This window comes from Papio anubis, chromosome 10, assembly GCF_008728515.1.
Source record: "Papio anubis isolate 15944 chromosome 10, Panubis1.0, whole genome shotgun sequence".
Lineage (NCBI taxonomy): Eukaryota > Metazoa > Chordata > Mammalia > Primates > Cercopithecidae > Papio > Papio anubis.
This window is the reverse complement of record NC_044985.1, coordinates 54,519,882-54,542,421: the sequence shown is the minus strand read 5'-3', so window position 1 is coordinate 54,542,421 and position 22,540 is coordinate 54,519,882. Positions and strand designations below refer to the sequence as shown.

Sequence of the window (22,540 nt, the reverse complement as noted above, 5' to 3'; positions counted from 1 at the left end):
GTCAACACGGCAAAACCCCGTCTTTACTAAAAATACAAAAATTAGCCGGGCGTGGTGGCACGCACCTGTAATCCCAGCTACTTGGGAGGCTGAAGCAGGAGAATCATTTGAACTCAGGAGGTGGAGGTTGCAGTGAGCCAAGATTGCACCATTGCATTCCAGCCTGGGCAACAAGAGTGAACTCTGTCTCACAAGAAACAAAAACAAAAAATCCTTATTGAATACATGAAACTTTTTCAGTGGGTTCCCCTCTGAAGTCTATTGAGTAGGCATTCTTATATATTCTCACACTGTTGGATATTTGGGTTCATTAACATCATGACAATGTGTTGTAAAGTTATTGAAGAAGGCACAGGTCTGGAACTGAACTGTCTACACAGACATAACTCACTGGCAGACTTATTAAATAGTTCCTGGAGGCTAGCTCTTTGTGAGGTAGCAAAGAACACTGGGTTCAAGGTTCACAAAATCTTTCATACTGGGACATAACCAAGCATCTCTAAGTTTCAGTTTCCTCATCTGAATTCCAACATTCTAGCCAATATTTAACCTTAGATTCCTCAATTACGTCAAATTCAGTTTGTGTAATTGATGGGGATAATGGCATGCTCTTCAGATGACTGTGAGAAGCAAGTAAGTTAAATAATGTAAACAATAATTTGCAGATTATTTTTTAGCTATTATTACTACGTACCTATTATACACACATGCCTATTGTCAGGTCATGCCAATACCTTACCATTTCATTGATTAATGAGTGCAAGTAGGATGACGAGTATGGACAGGGGGTACTGATGATCCTGAATGAACAAACCTCATAAATTCTTAGATTTCACTATAACATGGCCTGTGATATCATGGCTTTTTATTTAGAGAGTTTCTTCCTCAAAGCTTCCCTGTTCCTTTAAAAGACAACTAAAATCTCATTGTAACTTACTTAGTCTTCAATGTCAGCTTTAGGGTATACTATGAACTTCTTATAGAGGGTTCTCCTTAATCAGGTAAGCATCATCAGACTGAGATATGGCGGTTTTCCCATGGTGGAATGAATATTAAACCCAAATGAAAATGAAAAGAACAGGTAATTCCTGAGATCTGTCAGGCAGACCTCTGATGCTATTTGGTTATTTATGCATGAAGCCCTGAGAGTTTACTGTAGAATAAGAAGGGTAACTAGAGGATTACACATATCCATCTTCATTTCTTTTGGTCATCCCTATGAATTGGTGCCACAGATTTCCTTACTCTGAATGTTTACAGGCCACAAGAATAAGCAATGCCTAAAGAATAAGCAATGCCTAAAGAATAAGCAATGCTGCAAGCATTCTGGATATGTTGTGACACTGTACTAACATAAGATAAAAATTCAAAATGCTTCACCTCAAATCAGATTGGCACATTTGTAAACAAATTACTTAGGAATAGTTTTCTTTTACCTCAGTTACTGCTTTGGTCTATATGTGGTTTGCCCCCTTCAAAACTCATGTTGCACTAGGTGCAGTGGCTCACACCTATAATCTCAGGATTTTGGGAAGCTGAGGTGGAAGAATCACTTCGGGCCAGGAATTTGAGACCACTGTGGGCAACATAGCAAGATCCTGTCTGTACAAAAATTGTTTTAAAAAATATTAGCTAGGTATGGTGGCATGTGCCTGTATTCCTAGCTACTCAGAAGTCTGAAGCAGGAGGATCACTTGAGCCCAGGAGTTCAAAGCTGCAGTGAGCCATGATCACACCACTACACTCCAGCCTGGGTGATGAAGCAAGACCCTGTCTCAACAACAACACAAAAACAAAACAAAATAAAACTCATGCTGAAATTTGATCCCCAGTATGTGGTGGAGTTGGGAGGTGGGAGGGGTTTGGGTCAGGCAGGTGAGTTGAATCCCTCATGAATAGATTAATTTGGGGGCCAGGGGTGAGTGAGGTCCTACTCTCATAAGAATTGATTAGTTCCCATAAGAGTGGGTTGTTAAGAGTCTGGCTTCCTTGGTTTCTCTTGCTTCCTCTCTTGCTGTGTGATCTCTTTGCACATGCCTGTTCCCCTTCTACTTTCTGCCATGAGTGGCAACAGCATGAGGCCCTCACCAGATTGCACTGCTCAATCTTTTAACTTCCCAGCCTGCAGAACCATAAGCTAAATAAACCTCTTTTCTTTATAAATTACTGAGCCTCAGGTATTTTCTTATAGTAACAAAAAACAGACTAAGACAGTTACCTTACAACCTAATTTGAAGGTGACAGAAATTCAACAAGGACTACAGAATCAGCACAATAAAATAGATTGATAAATAAGAAGTATAAGTCTTGTAAATGTTTTATGAAATAATATAAATATTTCCATTAACTTTCACTTCATTTGGTATATATGTTCTATTATTTGCCAGGTACTTGTCCAGTTGCTAGGGATATTATGAGGAAAATGATAAAGTCCTACTTCATGGGTGTTACATTCTCTGGCAGGTAGGGAGAAGATGAAATGAACAATTAAACAAGCATTTCAGACAGTGATACATGCTGTAAAGAACACACAATGAATGGGTTGGGCACAGTGACTCATGCCTGTAATCCCAGAACTTTGGGAGTGCAAGATGGGGGGATTGCTTGAGGCCAGGAGTTTGAGACCCGCCTGGTTGATGTGGCAAGATCCCATTATCTAGACAAACAAACAAATGATGAATGATATAAAAGTGCCTGAAATGGTGGTAATTTATAGGGTACTAAATGTATGAATTCTGGGGCAATAACATCCATGCACAAATCCAGGCTCTACAAACAAATAGGTCTATGACACTGGACAAATTATTCACCCTCTCTGTGCCTCAGTTTTCTCATCTGTAGAATGGCATAATAATAGTACTTAGTGGGGTTGTTGGATTATATAATGTGTGTAGAGCAGTTTGAACAGTACCTGGCACATAGTGCTATATAAGTGTTTTCAACTATTTTCCCCTCTGAGTAACTCATATATTGAGCTAAGGTCTAAATATTAGGAAGAGTCTTAAGCTAAGAATATAGATAAAAGAAACTGTACCAAATAAGGAGCAATTAGACTAAAATGCCACTCTCATCTTTATATTTGCATGGTATACATTAATGAAAATACATGAAGCTTTTAAGTATCGCAGCAACACTCATGATCCATCTTCACCCTCATCAGAGCTCTCGTCACTCAGCTCCTCATCGCTTTCTCCTTTACTCTCACCACTGCTGTCTTCATCACTGTCTTCACCATCTTGCTCACGATTCTGAGTTTTCTCTGCCACAGAAAGGAAGAGGATTGCTTAAAGTGCTTCTTAATACTTCACTCTGAGAAATAATTCTCCTTGCCCCTCCCTCTACCAAGAAATACATATATTTGCAACATAAGAACTGAGTTGGACTTGGCTAACTGCACATAGGGTCAAAGTGGTAGTACAAAGAAGAAACATATTTTTACTGGCATACAGGTGTTTTTGATAATTTAAAACATAGGTCTACAAAAATATTTTACTATTGTCAATGAAATTCTGTTTAATAATTTCATAGAATTATTTCCATCATAGAATTTTATTGACAGTAGTAAAACTGTCCATTGAAAGGAAGTGAGACATGGTAATTTAGAGGGTTTGGCTTCCCTTGGAATTGTGGGTAATTCCTTTAACACGCAGCTGTGTTAGCATGTTCTGCTTGTCAGTACCTGATGCCTGGTCCCCAGGGAGCCTGCTCTGCTTGGGCAGTTCTGTCCCACAGAGAGAAGGGGGTCATTGTGACCATCACAGAGGACAAGCTGTTTCACTAAACCATTTAGGACAGCCATTTAGCCTTTTCTTAACCACTTCCTAAAGATGTATTGACAATCTCCCGGGATAATGGGTTTTTAAAAAGTGAGTGCTTATAGTTCTATGAGAAACAAGGAATTTCAATTTTTAAAATTACCCATCAGCAACATTTCTTCAATAAGTGTGAAAAACTCCTTGGCCTCAGGATTTTCTGGTTCATAGATGAGGACTGAAAACGGACAACAGAATGTGTGTTATTAACGTTCAGTGTTTCAGCAAACAGGCTCCTTAGAATGAAATTGAACTGTCACTCAGAGCAGGTGAAATGCACAAAGTGATAAACACTAACAATTATGCCACAGATAATATATCTGAGTGCAAACAGAGAAAATGCTGCACTTATATTTTGTGCTTTGGAAGATAAATGATCCTCATTATATTTTATTTTCTGGTTTTTTTTTTTTTTTCCCCTGAGACAGGGTGTCTCTCTGTCACCCAGACTGGAGTGCAGTGGTGTAATCTTGGCTCACTGCAGCCCCTGCCTCCCGGGTTCAAGTGATTCTCATGCCTCAGCTTCCCAAGTAGCTGGGACTACAGGTGTGCGCCACCACGCCTGGCTAACTTTTGTATTTTTAGTAGACAGGATTTCACCATGTTGCCCAGGCTGGTCTTGAACTCCTGACCTCAGGTGATCCACCCTCCTCGGCCTCCCAAAGTGCTGGGATTACAGGCATGAGCCACTGCGCACAGCCCTCATTATATTTTCTACCTCCTATCCATAGAATGCAATCTCTATCACCTCAATATGGCTTCCCTCATAGGCCAGTAGCCAGAGTGTTTCACGAACATAATCATTTCTCAAAGAAGGTACAAATCCTGCAAAATATGGAGACTTTGCTAATGAGAAGACTGTGTGCCTAGAGGTCTGTTAATCCTTCATCTCATGTCATCCACCCATCTATGTGACATCCTTTACTAAAGGTCTCATCGGAACACAGAGGAAGTTTTTGTTTGTTTGTTTTTAATGCAACCTCTTCCATAGTAGAGATGCCATTTTGTTACATCTTTCCAATAGGGGAAACTGATGTTACTTCTTTCTCTTCATCTTGACAACTTTTACTATAGTCTACACTTTGGTCGTCGCCTGCTTAACAACGTTCTCCAGCTTCATTGGACCCATTGTTTTCAGCACTATTTATTCCTTTCTGCTGATCCTTTATGTGACTGTGTCACCTTTCTTTTGGACCACACCAATAGACTTTTTTAGGCTTGTTAGTATGTTACTGAAATCCTAGAGGCCAGAAAGATTTATAATCTTAGTTTCAGAGTTGTCTAGACTATTTTATTCACTTTTTTAGATCTCGCTCCACATTCTCGGTCTACTTCTTCCTACCAGCCTTGAGGAGTATTCATAACTCCGCATCATCTGTTTAATATTGTGACTCCTGCTCAATATCTTGGTGGCCTCCAAGGGGGGCACTGAAGCATCAAGAGTGCTCTTCATCTGGCTAAAAGTAAGAGATAATTGTGAGGCTGGGTACAGTGGCTCAGACTTGTAATCCCAGCACTTTGGGAGGCTGAGGCAGGTGGATCATTTGAGCTCAGGAGTTCAAGACCAGCCTTCGCAAACCTGGTGAAACCCTGTCTCTACAAAAAAATACAAAAATTGGCTGGGCGTGGTAGCACGTGCTTGTAGTCCCAGCTCCTTGGGAGGGTGAGGCAGGAGGATGACATGAGCCCAGGAGATGGAGGTTGCAGTGGGTCGAGATTTTGCCACTGCATCCCAGGCTAAGTGACTGAGGGAGACTCTGTCTCCAAGAAAAAAAAAGGAGAGAGAGAGAGAGAGAACCATTGTGGACATTGTAGATGGTTCAACTAGACCCCTTGGCTCATAGGACCTGACCCATGGCTTTTATCTTGATACACCAAAGAAGGGACTTTACTTCCTAATCTACTAACTAACAATTTGTCATCAGTCTGGGTTAGCATGACTGTGTGCTTGCTTAGAAGCTGCTTTTAAGGATCCTATAGGTATTTTATGTATCATTATACATACACATAAGGTTTCTGAGCAAAGTAACTTTTTACCCATTTTACCTTGGATTAAAATATGCTTATCATTAATAGTCTAAATCTCTGAGGCTAAGCTTCTTTCCAGAAGAGGGTTTCTCCAGCTTGCTTCCTTAGATACTAGTTTCTTTAAAAGTATACTGTAGGCTAATAGGAAAGAGTGAGTTATTTTACTCAAAAATAAATAGAAGGTTTTGTAAGAACGAAATTTTCAGAAGATACAGTGTATCTGTATTTGCATTAGACATATAATGGCATGAAGTATTTTGGTTTTTGAGCCATTATTCTTTAACATTTACAACTGATAATTTATGAAATAAATCTTCCAGGACTTCCATGTATTATGTAGAGAATCTCAGGCTGTCTGGGAGCAGAAGTGTGGCACCCTAAAGAGACTGAGCTGCAGGTTTTTGACTTACAGGTGAAGTGACCAAAAAATAGGAAGATTTATTGGCACCAAATCTCATAGTCACTCATGAGATGAATGGAGCAATGTAAAGTACTTTGGACTCTTGACTTTCAGTTCCATTTAAAAACCACTTTGGGCCAGGTGCAGTGGCTCATGTGTGTAATCCCAACACTTTGAGAGGCTGAGGTGGGAGGATCGCTTGAGCCCAGGAGTTTGAGACCAGCCTGGGCAATGTGGTGAAACCCTGCCTCTACAAAAAATACAAAAATTACCTGGGCATGGTGTTATGTGCCCATAGTCCCAGCTACTTGAGAGGCTGAGGTAGTAGGATCCCTTGAGCATAGGAGTTCAAGGCTGCAGTGAGCTGTGATCGTACCACTGCACTCCAGCCTGGGTGACAGAATGAGACCCTGTTTCAAAAATAGTAATAATAATACTTTAGTGTTTTTATAAAAATAGAGGATTGAACATGATTCTATCAGGATTTCTTCTAATTAGAAATTCTGGCTGGATGCAGTGACTCTTGCCTGTAATCCCATTGCTTTGGGAGGCCATGGCGGGCAGATCACTTAAGCCTAGGCAGTTCGAGACCAGCCTGGAGAAGATGGCAAAACTCGTCTCTACAAAAAATACAAAAATTAGTGGGTGTGGTGGTATGCATCTGTAGTCCCAGCTACTAGGGAGGCTGAGGTGGGCAGATTGCCTGAGCTGGGAGATTGAGACGGCAGCGAGCTGACATTGTGCCACTGCACTCCAGCCTGGGCGACAAAGCAAGACTCTGTCTCAAAAAAAATTCTGTATTTGTGGGTCACCAAAAATAATTTTGACTAAAATATTTTATTCAATGGCTCTCAAGGTCAAAAGTGCTTGAAAGGATTATTTACCTCAGACATAAGATAGGAAGTGTTGAAGTATTCAAGAAACCAATTTGTAAAATGAGCCAATGATCTAGAAGTACCCTCTCCACAACTGGGACTCTTGCGAGGCTAGCCAGGGCAGACCCCCCTGTACTACATTTTCACTTAAGGACTTTACTGTAAGAATGAATTTAAGTTTAACACTACTTAATATTTTGAGTCCTGCTATCAACAAGTTTAATTGTAGAGTTGCTATTTTCTCTTTTTTAACATATTATGACTAATATATTAGAAGAAAAAGATGCATAAAATAGTTGAAAAGATGATAAAGTTCAACAGAGAACCAGAATCTTTCCAGATTGCTAAATGGAAATTCTAAAATGGAAAAGACAATCTTGGACTCACTAAATAGTTTTAACAGCAGACTGGACACAGCAGAAGATAGAATAAAGAAACTCAAAAACAGGTAAATAGAAAATATTAAAACTGACACATAGAAATAAAAGAAAGAGAGCCAGGCACTGTGGCTCAGCCTATAATCCCAGCACTTTGGGAGGCTGAGGCAGGAGACTCATTTGAGGCCAAGAGTTCAAGACCAGCCTGGCCAACATAGTGAAACCCTTGTCTCTACTAAAAATACAAAAATTAGCCGGGCATGGTGGCACAAGCCTGTAATCCCAGCTACTCGTGGGGCTGAGGCATGAGAATTGCTTGAACTCAGGATGCAGAGGTTGCAGTGAGCTGAGATTGCACCACTATACTCCAGCCTGGGTGACAGAGCGAGACCCTGTCTCAAAAAAAAATAAATAAATAAAATAAAAGAGAGAGAGGAGAAGAGAAGAGAAGAGAAGAAAGAAAGAAAACAAAACACACCAGAGCTGAATATAAGATAGACATGGGACACCAGGAAAAAAAAAGTCAAATTTATGTGTAATTGGAGACCCAGGAAAATAAGCGAGAGAATAGGGTAGAAGTGGTATTTGAAAAGGCAATGGCCAAGAAATTTTCAAAGCTGACGGAAACATCAACCCACAGAGGTAAGAAACTCAGCAAATGTCCCGAACAGTACAACTGCGACAAAAAACCCACAACTATTTTGAACATCAAGTCAAACCACTAAAAACCAAAGACAGAAAGAAAAATAAGGTAGATCATATTATTGCTCTACTCAAAAGCCTGCAGAGGTTTTCCCACCTCAGGGGAAACAGGAAGGTTTTTAAATCAAGAAAAAATCCTATGCAATCTGACAACCCCCTGCCCATGACGCCTCTGACTTTATTTCCTATCACACTTCCTCCTGCTCATTCTGCTCCAGTTACACTGTCCTCCTCGCTGTTCCTTTCAGGCACACTCCTGTCATAGCACATTTGCCATTCACCCTCCCTGGCATACTCATCCTCCAGATATTCATGTGGCTCTTCCTCAAGTCTTTCAGTGAGGCCTTCCTGGGCCATCCTATTTAAAACTGCTTTGCCTTCCTCCAGTACCTTCTATTCCTTCTTCCCTACTTTATTTCTCACCATGGCACCCACTATTCATGACAAACTGTCTGTTTATTGTCTTTCCAACACTAGACACAAATGTGGGATTGTCATCTGTCTGACTGACTATTGTATTTCCAGTGCCTGGAACAGTGGCTGGCACATGTAGGCACTCAATGTTTGTGGGATAAATGCATGTTCAGTTAGGGTTTGACTGCTGTATCACCTGACACTTCTCTGAAACTAAAGGTATAAAGCTACTAACCCATCATCATGAGGGTAAAATTTTTTATTTATTTTCTAGTGATGGTAATTACATTAATTTATCCCACTAAAATGTACTCTAGAGATCTAAATTAGTCCTTATACCAATCAACCTAATTTACTATCAAGGAATCACTGAGACACTATCAGGGAATTCACTAGACTTATGATAATCAAGATTGATTATCATATTATTGAATTCATTTTTGAAAACAAAGATTAGAAAACATGAAAGTATTTTGTACTTACTCATCTGACATAATTTTTTTGCCAACTGGTACTCTTGGGCCATTTCTGCTCTCAGGAACTGGAAAACATTAAATTCTTTAGATAAGTGAATTTAAATGTTGTCAACTCAAACTCCCTAGAAAATCTTTCGTTAATGATTAGTTGTTTTGCTTTTAACATTTTCACATTTTTCCAGGAGTCAGTCTATAACCAATCAATTAATCAAGGATATTGAAGGACCTCTGATGGCAAAGCCACATGGGGTAAGGATGATACCTCTGCTTTCCTGCAACCATACTGTGTATGTACAACTGAACAATTTGAGAATATGTAGGTTGATTCAATTGGCACAGATAGTGAAGACATTAATCACTTTATTTTAATATTCCTTTGGTTCAGATACAGGTTTCACTTGTAACTTAGTCCATAATTATATGACAGCTGAAAAAAACGCAGACTTACAAAATGTACATTTGATATTTTCCAGCATTGCTCTTATATTATCCAGTTTTGCATTATTTTTATTATACTTTTCTTGTTACAAAATAATATATCTTTTTATGTAGGAAATTTAAAAGCTAAATAAACATTCTGTCCCCAGTTAAGAAGCACTTACATTTCTATCATCTATGAAAAATAAACACATTTATTTTTAACATCTTCATATATATTATTTCAAGTATTATTTTCCATAAATGAACACATATGTATTTACCACATTTAATATTATTTAGTAACTTAAAAAAAAAAAACCCACAGATTGTGATCATTTTCTCCCCATGGCATGAAATATTCTTACATATTTTTTACTTATTTAGGCTACAATTTACTAAACTAATCTTCTATAGCTATTTAGACTGCTTCCATTAAAAACACACACACACAAAATCCCCTATACTTTGATGATTGTTCTTGCCTGTGTGTGACATATTCTGAACCACATGCAGGTATATGAGTTTTATTCTGTAAGAGATAGAGGCATATAGTAATATAAAAGAGACCCTTCTCATACACTTCCAGATACTTGATACCAGGTACTGTTTTCAGAAGTAGTTCTCTACCAGTTTTCTCAGTTTCTCCCATGGCTTTAAAAAATTTTTTTTCTAATGTAAATATAACTCTTCCAGAGATTTTTCTATAAGTCATTAATTTCATCAGAATTCTCATTCACATACTAATTAACATGGTATGTTCAACTCATGCGATAGAATTCTTTTATTTTCAAAATCTATTCTTGTCTAGGTTAAGACATTTTCATTTTCATTCCTGTTTGTGGTTTTCTTCCATTTTAATTATGATATCTAGTAGTTCATATCTATGTCATCCTTTTTTCAAATATCCAGCTCTTGATACATTAATTTGGTTTTTAGTTTGAATTAAAGTTTCTTTAATTCTTTTTCTTGTTTTATGTTTATTTTATTTTTCTAGTTTCTGGCATTAATATTTACTTCATTTATTGTCATTCTTCCTTGAATCATCATCATCATCATCATCATTGAAGCATTTGAAATTTTAAGCTTTTTTCAACATTTTAATATTTAGTGTTGTGGTGATCACTATTTTCCAAATAGTTTTCGAGTTTTTTTTTTTTTTTTTTTTGAGATGGAGTCTGATCTGTTGCCCAGGCTGGAGTGCATGGTGTGATCCTGGCTCACTGCAACCTCTGCCTCCTGGGTTCAAGCACTTCTCCTGCCTCAGCCTACTGAGTAGCTGGGATTACAGGCATCCACCACCACACCTGGCTAACTGTTTGTATTTTTAGTAGAGATGGGATTTTACCATGTTGGCCAGGCTGGTCTTGAACTCCTGACCTCAAGTGATTCTCCTGCCTTAGCCTCCCAAAGTGCTGGGATTACAGGCGTGAGCCACTGCGCCTAGCTTAAGTTTATTTTTTTTCTTTTACATTCATGCCATTTAGAAGAATTTTTTTTAGTTTTAAGTGGTTTTAATTTGTTATTGTTATTTTTGTTATTAATGCCTAGTTTAATTGATCATGGACAGAGAATGTGATCAATAAAATATGCAGCTATTTTTATATTTTAAAAATCTATTATGAAAAATTTAAATATACACAAAAATAGAATAGTAAAAGAAATCCAAGTTCCCAATTCTCAGCTTCAAAATTTGGGTTCTATCAATATCACCACACACTCTTTCCCCCGCTCTGTCTGGATTATTGTAAAGCAGTTTACAGATATCATCTCATTTTATATTACTATAAAACCCAATCCAAATATTACTATCATACCTAAACATTTAGGAATTTCTTAATATTATCTGATATGTAGTGTATTTAACGAAGCATTATATTAATAATACTAGCCTCAGAAAAAGAAAAGAAGTATGGAATCAATTTCAAATTCCCTTGTATTGACCTATTTGTTGTTTTTGTTAGCATAAAATATATTTCCTTTAACAGTTCAAAAGGCAGTAAAATTATGAAATTCTTGCAATGGATGTTTTGCCAAAGCCCTCTATGAGAATTATCTAACAGTCCAAAATTACGCTGAAGACAGGTTTACAAAAGTATTTGTGATATTCAGAATAAAGACATGCTTAACAACTAAACAAAAAGCATAAACACTGATGAAATCTGACTGGAAAAAAAATCTAGCTAGAAGCTAGAAAAGCCATTTTGAAGATAAATTCAGAAATCTAAATTTGGTGAAATATTATATGTTACAGAATTATTACTAATTTTCTTAGTTGTGATAAGGATATAGTGTTACACTGAAGAATGAACTTTGGAGACCCAGCTTGAGTATTTATGGGTGAAGTTTCATGATGTCTACAACTAATTTCAAGTGTTTCAGTCAGAAGTATATATCTAAGCTGGGCGCAGTGGCTCATGCCTGTAATCCCAACACTTTGGGAGGCCAAGGTGGGCGGATCACCTGAGGCCATGACTGCGAGACCAGCTTGGCCAATATGGTGAAACCCGATCTCTACTTAAAAAAAAAAAAAAAATTAGCCAGGCATGGTGGTGCATACGTGTAATCCCAGCTACTCAGGAGGCTGAGGCACGAGAATCACTTCAACCCAGAGGCAGAGGTTGCAGTGAGGTGAGATTGTGCCACTGCACTCCAGCCTGGGCGACAGAACAAGACTGTCTCAAAAAATTAACCAAAAAAAAAAAAAAAAAAAAAAGAAGTATATGGCTAGGTTATATCTATGCCTCTCCTATTAAAAGAGAAAGATACAGCAAATGAGGCACAATGTTAATGAGTAGTGAATCTAGTAAGGAGTATTCAGGTGTTCATTGTTCTACTCTTTCCCTTTTTCTATAGGTTTTAAAATTTACAAAATTGGCTAGGCGCGGTGGCTTACACCTGTAACCCCAGCACTTTGGGAGGCCAAAGCAGGTGAATCACAAGGTCAGGAGATCGAGACCATCCTGGCCAACATGGTAAAACCCTGTCTCTACTAAAAAGACACACACACACACACACACACACACAAAATCAGCTGGGCGTGGTGGCGTGTGCCTGTAGTCCCAGGTACTCAGGAGGCAGAGGGAGAAGAATAGCTTGAACCCAGGAGGCAGAGGCTGCAGTGAGCTGAGATCACGCCACTGCACTCAGTCTGGGCGACAGAGCGAGACTCCATCTCAAAAAATAAAAATAAAAATAAAAAAATAAAAATTGGGACAATTAAAAAGGGATGCATTGTGAAAACAAAAAATCTTATCCACAGTACGAAACAAGATATGAAAGTAAGCAATCTCATATTATCTGAATTTTTACATGAAAATGAATTAATGGATGACTTTTATAATTAAATGTTGAAAAAGAAAGAAAAAAAGAAAACAAGCAACTCCAGAGAGTCTGGTTATGGTAAATAAGGTCATTGAATGCTCTATAATTCAAGGATGATTTAGGTGTCTAGACAAAAGGAAGACTAAGTGAAGTCTTTCTAATATTTGGCATCAATTTTTCTTCTTCCTTCTTAAAAGCACCTTATAATATTAAGGAGGTTTCAAAATTTCCTATATATGCTTTATTCTAGGAAGGAAATATAGTAAATATAATATGACTGATTTCTTTATGTGATTCCATGGCTAGCAATTGGATTAAATTATCTAAGAAGAGAAGTACATAAGCATTTTTTATTTTGTGCTAAAAATCTAATTGAGGCTTTTGGCCATGATGGAGTAACAGAGACCAGACTTACTGTCCTTCCTTAAACAACCATAAATTTGGACAAAAATATATGAAACAACAGTTTTCAGACACTGGACAACAGATATCACAGGACAGTGACATTTCTGACACAAGGGAAACAAAGTGGGTCCTATGATTGCCTTAGCTTACCACTTGTAGGCTGTTTCCAGGGGCCAGCATGAGGAAGACGAATCTAAACACAAACCAGTGATTTCTCTGGGTTGAAATGACATAGTTTGGACTGCAGAGATTACAGCCAAGGTGGCTATAATTTTCAAGAGGAGGGAGTTTCACAAAGACAGAGGGCTCCAGCAATCTGCCGAGGTGTCTCTTTGAGTCTTTGGCTGGTAATGATCTGCATGTGAGTGTGAAGAAACTATCTCAGCCTGGAGGAAGAATCACTAGAATGAGCAGGTGGAATAATCACTGGTTATCAGATAGGGTTGAGAGCAGCTCATGTTCTTACCAGCCTGAGTGGAAGGTCCTCCTAAATGCAGAGCATTGGGGAATCCCCATAAGGGCACTGCCTTAGTACTGTCCCTATGCTACATAAAGGCTGCCCTGGATGCTCCCTAACAAAGTTTAAAAGCAAGGGTCAAAGAGATACCTGCTTCCAAGCACCTTAGCTGTGGCCCAGAACAAATATTTACAGAAGTCCAACAATATTTGCAGAAAAACAACAAACGTTTGTACCCAAAAACATAAAATTTACAATGTTTGGGATTCAGTAAATAATTGCCAGGTACCAGGTGTGGTGGTGTGCACCTGTAGTCCCAGCTATTCGGGAGGCTGAGGCAGGATTGCTTGAGCCCAGGAGTTTGAGGGTGTAGTGTATCATGATTATGCCTGTGAGTAGTCACTGCACTCCAGCCTGGCAAAGCAAGACCCCATCTATTAAAACAAACAAACAAAATACAGGCATGCAAATAAGGAAAAAAATAAGACCCATAAGCAGGAGAAAACAATCAGTAGAAACTGACCTAGAATTAACAAAGATGATAGACTAGCAGGCAGGCATGTTAAAACAGCTATTATAAATATATGCCATATGCTCAAAAACAGAGGTAAATATGAACGTGATGATGAGAGAAATAATAGGTATAAAAATATCGAAATAGAACTTCTAGAGATGATAACTACAGTATCTGAAATGCAAAAAAAATATAATGCAGGATGAGATTAACAGCAGATTATAACTGCAAAGAAAAGATTATAAACTTGAAGACATAGCAATAGATATTATCTAAAAAAAATATGAAAAAAACTGAAAAAATTTAAGTGGAATATCCGACCTCTGGGACAATACTGGGTGGTTCAGTGTTTTAGCAATTGCACCTTAGATGAAAAGAGGAAGAGCAGAGGTCAAAAAAAATATGTGAAGAATAACTGAACATTTTCCAAACCTGAGGAAGACTACAAACTCACAGATCCAAGAATCTTAATGAGCAGAAAGAACTATGAGGAAAACCACACCTAGGCACGCTATAATCTAACTGTGAAATAAAATAATATGGAAGAAAAAATTTGTATAAGACATATTATATACAGATGAATAAAGAGAAGAACAGCAGATATCTCTTCTGAAACTATGCAAGCTATGAGACAATGAAGCAACAGTTCAAAGCACTAAAAAAAATTTTTGGCAATCTAGAATTCTCTAGCTAAATATTTGTTTTAAATGAAAGTGAAATTAAGACCTTTCAAGACAAAAAAAAAAAAAGCTGAGAGAATTTATTGCCAGTAGAACTGCATTATAAGAAATATTAAAAGAAGTTTTTTGGGTAAAGGGAAAATGATATCAGGTAGAAACTGGGATCTACAGGAAGCTATGAAGAACACCAGAAAATGCACATATGTGGGTAAATGAAAAGGACATTTGAAAAGAGATTTTAAAATCTCTTTAAAAGAGAATTAACCATTAAAAAAATGTATTGAGGGGCTTATAATATATGCATTAATAGAAGTAAAATGTATGGGAAAATAATACAAAGGATGGGAAAGGGAAATGAGTGTCCTATTATACAATATACATGAGGTTGTATAATAATAAGTAAAGGTAGACTGTGATATCACAACAAGCGAGGTACAATTGTTTTGTTCTCCATAGAATTGTCAGTAAATGCTCATGTATAATTTCTGAGTGTGTTATTTCAGGCTTCAATCCTTTCATATGTGCCTCTTCTGATGCCAGTAATGCCTTCTCTTGTTTTAACAGCTGAATTCTATACTTGCCTCTTCCTTCAGGTTTCTAAGATTCTATTCGTGTCTCTTCCCCTAAAAATCCTCCTCTTATTCTTTGCTCCTCCTGCTTCTTTTCTCAGTTAGCCCCTTAATCCTCCCTGTTCCCAGAAACTTAATAAATACTTTTATTACTAGCATGCATTTCATCTTATTGTAATTATTTACATATGTGCCTGTTATCAAGGGGAAAGACATGACTTATTTATTTCTATATCCCCAGCATCTAGCATAGTGCCCAGTGTATAGAAAGCTTTCCTTAAATCAGTCCTTGAAGAGTTTTATACCAACACTTCTCTTACCCCTGCCTCAGCCTTACCAAAATACTGCATGTCCCTTCCAGAATCTTCTTTCACCTCTAACATGGTGAAAGCAGTAAGAGAGATGAGTAGCCAGGTAAGCATCTGTGTGTGGACAAGGATCTTTTTATTAATTTTTTAAAATGTTCATTTTTTATTGATATATAATATTATACACATTTTGAGGGTACATGTCTGATACTTGTATACAATGTGTAATGATCAAATCAAGGCAATTGGATTAACCATCATCTCAAACATTTATCTGTTTTCTGTGCTGGGAATATTACAATTTTTCTCTTCTGGTTTAAAGTATGTAATAAACTACTGTTAACTATAATTTCCCTATTGTACTACTGTATACTAGAATTTATTCCTTCCATCTAACTGTACTTTTGTGCTGCTTAACAGACTTCTCTTTTTCTCCCTTCTTCCCGTCCAGCCTCTGGTAACCACCATTCTATGTTCTATCTCCGTGAAATCCACTTTTTTAGTTCTCACAGTAGTGATTTTAAATCTTCAATCTTTAGTTATTTCAATATTTTAAAGTTTCTTAAATTATATGCACAAGTAAAACTTACTTCTGCCATTAACTCTAGTGGGGCCTGAGTATTCTTTTTAGGGTTACTATCTTCATCATTATCTTCATCATTGGTATCATCTTCATCATCATCTTCTGCTGATTCTGACAACTTATCATCAATATCCTGAAGGCAATAGTCATTATTTTTCTCCTGCTTTACAGTGACTGCATCTTTGCTCACTTCACCTAAAAGAGAATATACCTAATTAATCAATAGACATCGAAAAGTTTGCAAATTAAATTTTGCCAGATCCTATTACCATTCATTAAACTGATATATTAATAAAAGTAACAATTATCATAACAAACATATTCAAAACACTACATATTTTAACTCATTTAAATCTCTCAACATCAATGAGGTATGTACTATTTTTATTCCCATTTATAGGTGAGGAAACTCAGGGACAGAGAGGTTAAATACACTGGCCAACTTCACACAGCTAATTAAGTGGTAGATCTGTGAGTCGGTCTGGCCCTAGAGTCCATATTCTTATGTCTTGTACTATTTTTACTAATACACAATAAAATAAATATACTTCTATTAAAGTAAGTTTAAATCGTCTCCTGAGGAAATACTACTGAATGAGTCTGCTGGCTCCTTCAGCTTTGCAGAAGTCTTTCACAGTTTGAAATTGAACTTGTGTTACACCCACCCCTTCTTGTATGATTTGACTGCCTGGGAAGTCTTTGAGATGCCTCCTTTGATGGGAAGGTGGCCATGAGCTATTCTAAATCGTGTATACCCACTTGTGTTAGAAAGAAGAAAATGAGGAAATCTAGGAGAGCTTCATAGAAGATAATGTTAAGAAAACAAAGACCAAAAAAAAAAAAAAGATAAAACTTATGACTCTAAAACAAACTCCTGACCCTAAACCCAAAGTACTACCCTGAAAAGGAATATCAAGTTCTTCCAAGAGTATGATGGTTGTGTTATTCAGGCCATCCATCTACCTGTTTCTGGTTCATTTACAGTCTCCATCAGCTCACAACCACCCTGATCGTCCAGTGTGCACCCAGCCTGTAGACCGACTCAAAGCACTGATGTCACCAAGGGAGGTCATAATGAGGAATTAGGGACATTTTGTGATGTCACAGGAACGATCTCATTCATGTCACAAACACTTAGCAGCATGAGAGAAGTTTCCTGATCCCTAGATCTAAAGCAGTCCTCTCCCCAGGAGCTGTTTATTTACATTATAGCATCTACCACAACCTGTAATTATCTTGCTTATGTGTTTGTGTTTTTATTTTTATTTATTTGTTTATTTTTTTGGAGACAGGGTCTTGCTCTGTCGCCCAGGCTGGAGTTCAGTGGTGTGATCTCCGCTCACTACAGCCTCTGCTCCCCAGGTTCAAGCAAGTCTTGTGCCTTAGCCTTCTGAGTAGCTATGACTACAGGCACACCCCACCATACCTGGCTAATTTTTGTATGTTTAGTAAAGACTGGGTTTGGCCATGTTGGCTAGGCTGGTCTTGAACTCCTGGCCTCAAGTGATCACCCACCTCGGCCTCCCAAAGTGCTAAGATTACAGTGTTTGTGTTTTTAATTGTTTTTTCTTTTAGACTAGTCAAGTGCAGTAGTGAGAAGGGGAGAAAGAGTAAAACAAGGAGTTAATTCTGTAGCTATGAACAATCAACTTGGATAACTTACTATCTTTACATCAGCCTATTATTTATTTTTATTTTTAATTTTCAATTTCTTTTAGACTTCTTTTTGAGACATGGTCTTGCTGAGTCACCCACCCAGTGCAGGGACATGATCATAGTTCACTGCAGCCTGGAACTCCTGGATTCAAATAATCCTCCTGCCTCAGCCTTCCTAGTAGCTAGGACTACAAGCGTATATTAGCATGGTTGGCAATTTTTCTTTTTCAATTTAAAAATTTTTTTAAAGGTGGCATCTTGCTATATTGCCCAGTCTGGTCTGAAACTCTAGGGCTCAACCTGGGCTGATCCTCTTGCCTTCGTCTCCCAAACTGCTGAGATTTACAGGCATGAGCCACTATACCTGGCCTGTTATTTATTTTTAATAGTCAGCTGTATGTCTTCTACTAGAATGTAAACTTTATAAGGACAAGGGCTTTCCCTATTTTGCCAACTGTTGTATCCACAGCCTCTAAACCAGTGCCTGGCACTCTGGCTTTCAACTGTTGTTAAATGAATGGAATGTGTTAATGCTTTCATAAGTATTTTAACTTATTCCAGGACTTAAGACTCTGTAATTATCATCTTATGTAATGTATATCCATGGATCTTATATCAGGCTGAATATAAGAATCACCCAGAACATGACTTTGAAGAACTACTGATTCTCATTACCCGCCCCAGATCTACAGAGTTGTCAGTTCCCCAAGGTCGCAGAAAAGGAGGGTTCAATTAGAAGCCATAGTTAGTTAATTCAGTGAAACAAATGTTATTACCTGTGCTTTCTTTTAAGCAGGAAGATGACAGTAGGTCAGACTGTAGATTTGTTAAGATATCTTTACTTTCGATACTCCTTGAAGATACTCTATTTTCAATATTCTTTAAAGAGACTTTATTTTCAATATTCTTAGAAGGGACTTCCTTCCTATGTTAGACAGTGAAAAAATATTTTCTTAGGTCATAATTCTGTTTTTTTTTTTTTTTTTTTTTTTTTTTGGTGAGTCGCTCTGTCGCTAGGCTGGAGTCGCGGTGAAAGCTGCGATCTCGGCTCACTACAGCTCCGCCTCCGGGTTTCAGCCATTCTCCTGCCTCAGCCTCCCGAGTAGCTGAGACTACAGAGGCGCCCTTCCCTGTGACTAATTTTTTGTATTTTTTAGTAGAGGCGAGAAGGGTTTTCCACTGTGTTAGCCGGATGGTCTCGATCTCCTGACCTGAAGTGATCCGTCGGCCTCCCAAAGTGCTGGGATTACAGGCTTGAGCCACCGAGCCCGGCTATAATTCTGTTTAATGCTTTAAACACACACACTACATTTAATATAAACATACAATATAATATGCCAACAATAAACTAAATAGCTAAAATGTAGTATCTTCTTTGTGGAAAAGCATTACAAATTATTTTACGACGATTAAAATTCTATTGCTGATTGGCATTTGTTATTGTATTCCTAGACTCTTCAGAGTTCTTTAACACACAGCATTTAAGTAATCAGTTATATAAATGTCTTTAGTATATCACAGTGATATGATGGAATAAAACTAAGAAAATTAGCCTTGAGTTTTTAAGTTTATGAATCGATTTTTGCCATTGCTAAATGCTATGCTTATGCACAGCATAATATTAGCCCTTGGTCATAATATAAAATAGCCTTTTTCATTAAGTAGCTTAACTAAAAATGGGTTAACTCTCCCTTTTAGACTTTAAGCTTGAAGCTTCGTGTTAGTAAATAACACACTGAAACAAGGAATTCTTAATGTGGTGCCCTCTGTTCACAAACATAGGCACCCTATACTTGTGGGAAAAAACCCCAAGTCTCTTTTTTTGAGGCCTTGAGAATCTTTTAATTTGACTCCTTCATAAAGTTTTAAAAATTCACCTTCTAGTTTGTATGGAAATATATAAAAAGATGTAAAGTATTATTTGTTCCCCAAAGTTACAATGGCTCTGTTTTTTTTTCCCTCATGGAAATGTGAATCCAGAACATTAGTAGTTAAGTTAGTGGTCCTATGCACTAATTTAACAAATAGGTTGACCAGGTTGTTATATTCTTAATACTATGGGAGGGAATGGAATCTTTACTCCCCCAGTATATGTGGCTAAAGCAAAACCCTTCTCTGGAAATGAAAAATGCACAGCAAAGATGATTTACATTTGTTCTGCCTCTGCCCCGCTCGATCTCTAGTTGTGACAGAAAGCATCCAAGAAGAAACTCTACATATGAAAAGTTGTGGAATCATTGAAATATTCAGTTTCCAGGATTGTGAGACTCCTATTATGTAAAAGGTCACCACACTAGTGATTACTAAAATTTATACACTCTCATAGCTGATCTACATAAAAGGGTTTTGATGTCTTTTTTCTTCCCTGAATTAAAGTATTTCATTGAATCTAAGATACCATCTATTTATTATAAGACATACCATTGTTTTACGTACACTAAAAAAGAAAAAATATTGCCAAATACAAGTGTAAGATGACATTGATTGTAAAAAGTGTTAAAATATGAAAAAAATGTGTGCTTTAGAATAAAATATGGCACTTATATATTCACTGAGTTATATACCTTAAAAAAGGAATTTAGCTAGTATAGTTCTACGTATTTGAATAACTAGAAATGCCTATAATAATTTTAATGAAACACACATGGAGGCAACCAACATACTCAATGACCTGAAGATAAATGGAATATTACTATTTGGAAGCAGTGAACATGCCAGAAAAATACCTGTATGAGAGCTGATCAAATCCTGATTTTAACATTAAGATATAAATGGCTTTTCTGTTCACTTTCTATGGTCTTTCTTGCGTAGTTTCAAAGAATCAGAGGCCCAAAGGTCAATTTCCTCTTCACCTAAAATCTATTGACTTCTATTTGAGAAAGTGATGTTATTTATGGTCATAAGGCCCCTAACTATTTAAGAAAAACAGATAACTAGTATACTATAACAGATCTGTTTTTGTTAACTATAATTACAACTGAGGAAAGATTTAAAATTTTACTTCATGTAGTAATATCCTTTGGAAATGCAAAAGTATTTAATTTAGTACTTAACAAAATTACAGAGCTAATCAGGTTAGACACTCCATTGGAACATATTTATGATAGAGGGCAGATAACCTAAGTTTTAGAATTTTTCCCTCAGTGTGTTGGGTATATTTAGGAAGTATCCCAAAACTTCTATTGAAATTAATAATTTTTTCAGGAGATTTCTATTTTAAACTTTGTCATAAAATGATTTATACTTGTCAAACATGGGCCTAAAAACAAAATTAATTAAAACTTACTTTTCTGAGAATGTCTTAGCTACATTTAGAGAGATCTGTGTTGGTGGGGTATTAAGTTTGCTTGTCAATCTTGGTCTGTGTCCAGAGAGACATTTACTTGAGGTATAAAAATGGGAAGAAAAAAATAGCTCGTTATTCATTTTAGAAAAGGTTATAAAACATGTGATTATGTAAGAAAAGTCCTAGAGATACAATTTTTTTCAGGCTCAGTCAGTGTTGAGTGCTGTGGATTTGCTTCAGCCATTTTCCCCTCAATCTTTATGCTTGAAAGCTTGACCAAAAAATCAAGTAAGGTCCAAAATCTAGAAAACTTTATCCAGCATTAAATACATTATTTTATTTCTACTACTGAAAATAGTTTGTTAACTAAAAGCACTTTGCTGGGTAGACAAAATCTTTCCCACATAGGATTTCTAAGGAAAAAGAAAATGTTAAATGTGGGATTTGTGCGCCCAGAAGTTTGAAACTCGTGGTTTATAGAGTCCACATACTTCTTGTGGCTGGGACTGGAGTGAAAAATACAAAAACTAAAGCAATGAAAAAACTTTGAGTTTTCCCTAACCCAACCTAAATGAAATCTTTTGGCAAATCTCACTTGCCAATCAGACTATGAAGCCAGCAGCAGGGTGGAGAGTGGAATGGAAGCTACACTGAAAAAATTCATCAACTTTGCAGGTCACACTCTTCCCATGCAAAGATCCCCCCTGATGTTTTTTCCTACTTGATCATTTTTTCTCTAGGACTAGCCCTGTTTACCTTCAACTCTGGGTGAAGTACCTGAGGTGACAAAACTACACACTTGTGAAGCTTATTGGCTACACTGTCCACCCTTCTCCTTCTCTGCAAGCAAATTGAAGGGAAATGATCATTTTGACCTTGCAAGAAGCAGTTTGAGAGGCAGATACAATTATGACTGAGATCAAGAGAACAAGTAGCCACTCTGCTTTTCTATTTTGGCCTAGGCTGCATCTGATTTATCCCTGGGGTTTATCTACCTCAGGAGGTGGAACACCCCTTGCTCCAGTTCCAACACTGCTTATCACTCAAAGAACATTGGGGGTCGTGGATACAACAGTAATTTCTTTTCATCTATGATCTAGTAACTTCTATTACTATTATTGAAAGTTGTATTTCAAATATCCCTCAAAGACAACTAAACATTTTTTAGATTTTATTAAATGTTTTCAACCATGTAATAGGATACGTATAAAATTACATGTAGATTACTATATGTAACAAGGCTCTTTTTTTCTGGTT

General features: G+C 37.2%; 1 protein-coding gene across 2 annotated transcripts in view; it reads right to left on the bottom strand.

Annotated features, from left to right (window-relative positions):
* Positions 1-3,054: 3,054 nt before the first annotated feature.
* Positions 3,055-22,540, bottom strand: part of ERICH2 (glutamate rich 2) — a 28,684-nt gene continuing 9,198 nt past the window's right edge. Inside the window, exons 5-10 of one of the 2 annotated variants that reach the window (XM_009182423.4) lie at positions 21,284-21,379; positions 18,774-18,922; positions 16,349-16,536; positions 9,092-9,149; positions 3,919-3,990; positions 3,055-3,259 (exon numbers count right to left, since the gene is read on the bottom strand). In XM_009182423.4, the coding sequence (XP_009180687.2) occupies positions 3,135-3,259; positions 3,919-3,990; positions 9,092-9,149; positions 16,349-16,536; positions 18,774-18,922; positions 21,284-21,379 (688 nt within the window). In that variant the 3' untranslated portion in view covers positions 3,055-3,134. Of the gene's footprint in view, positions 3,260-3,918; positions 3,991-9,091; positions 9,150-16,348; positions 16,537-17,304; positions 17,408-18,773; positions 18,923-21,283; positions 21,380-22,540 lie in introns of those variants that run through there. The other variant, XM_003907589.3, reaches the window with a different exon arrangement.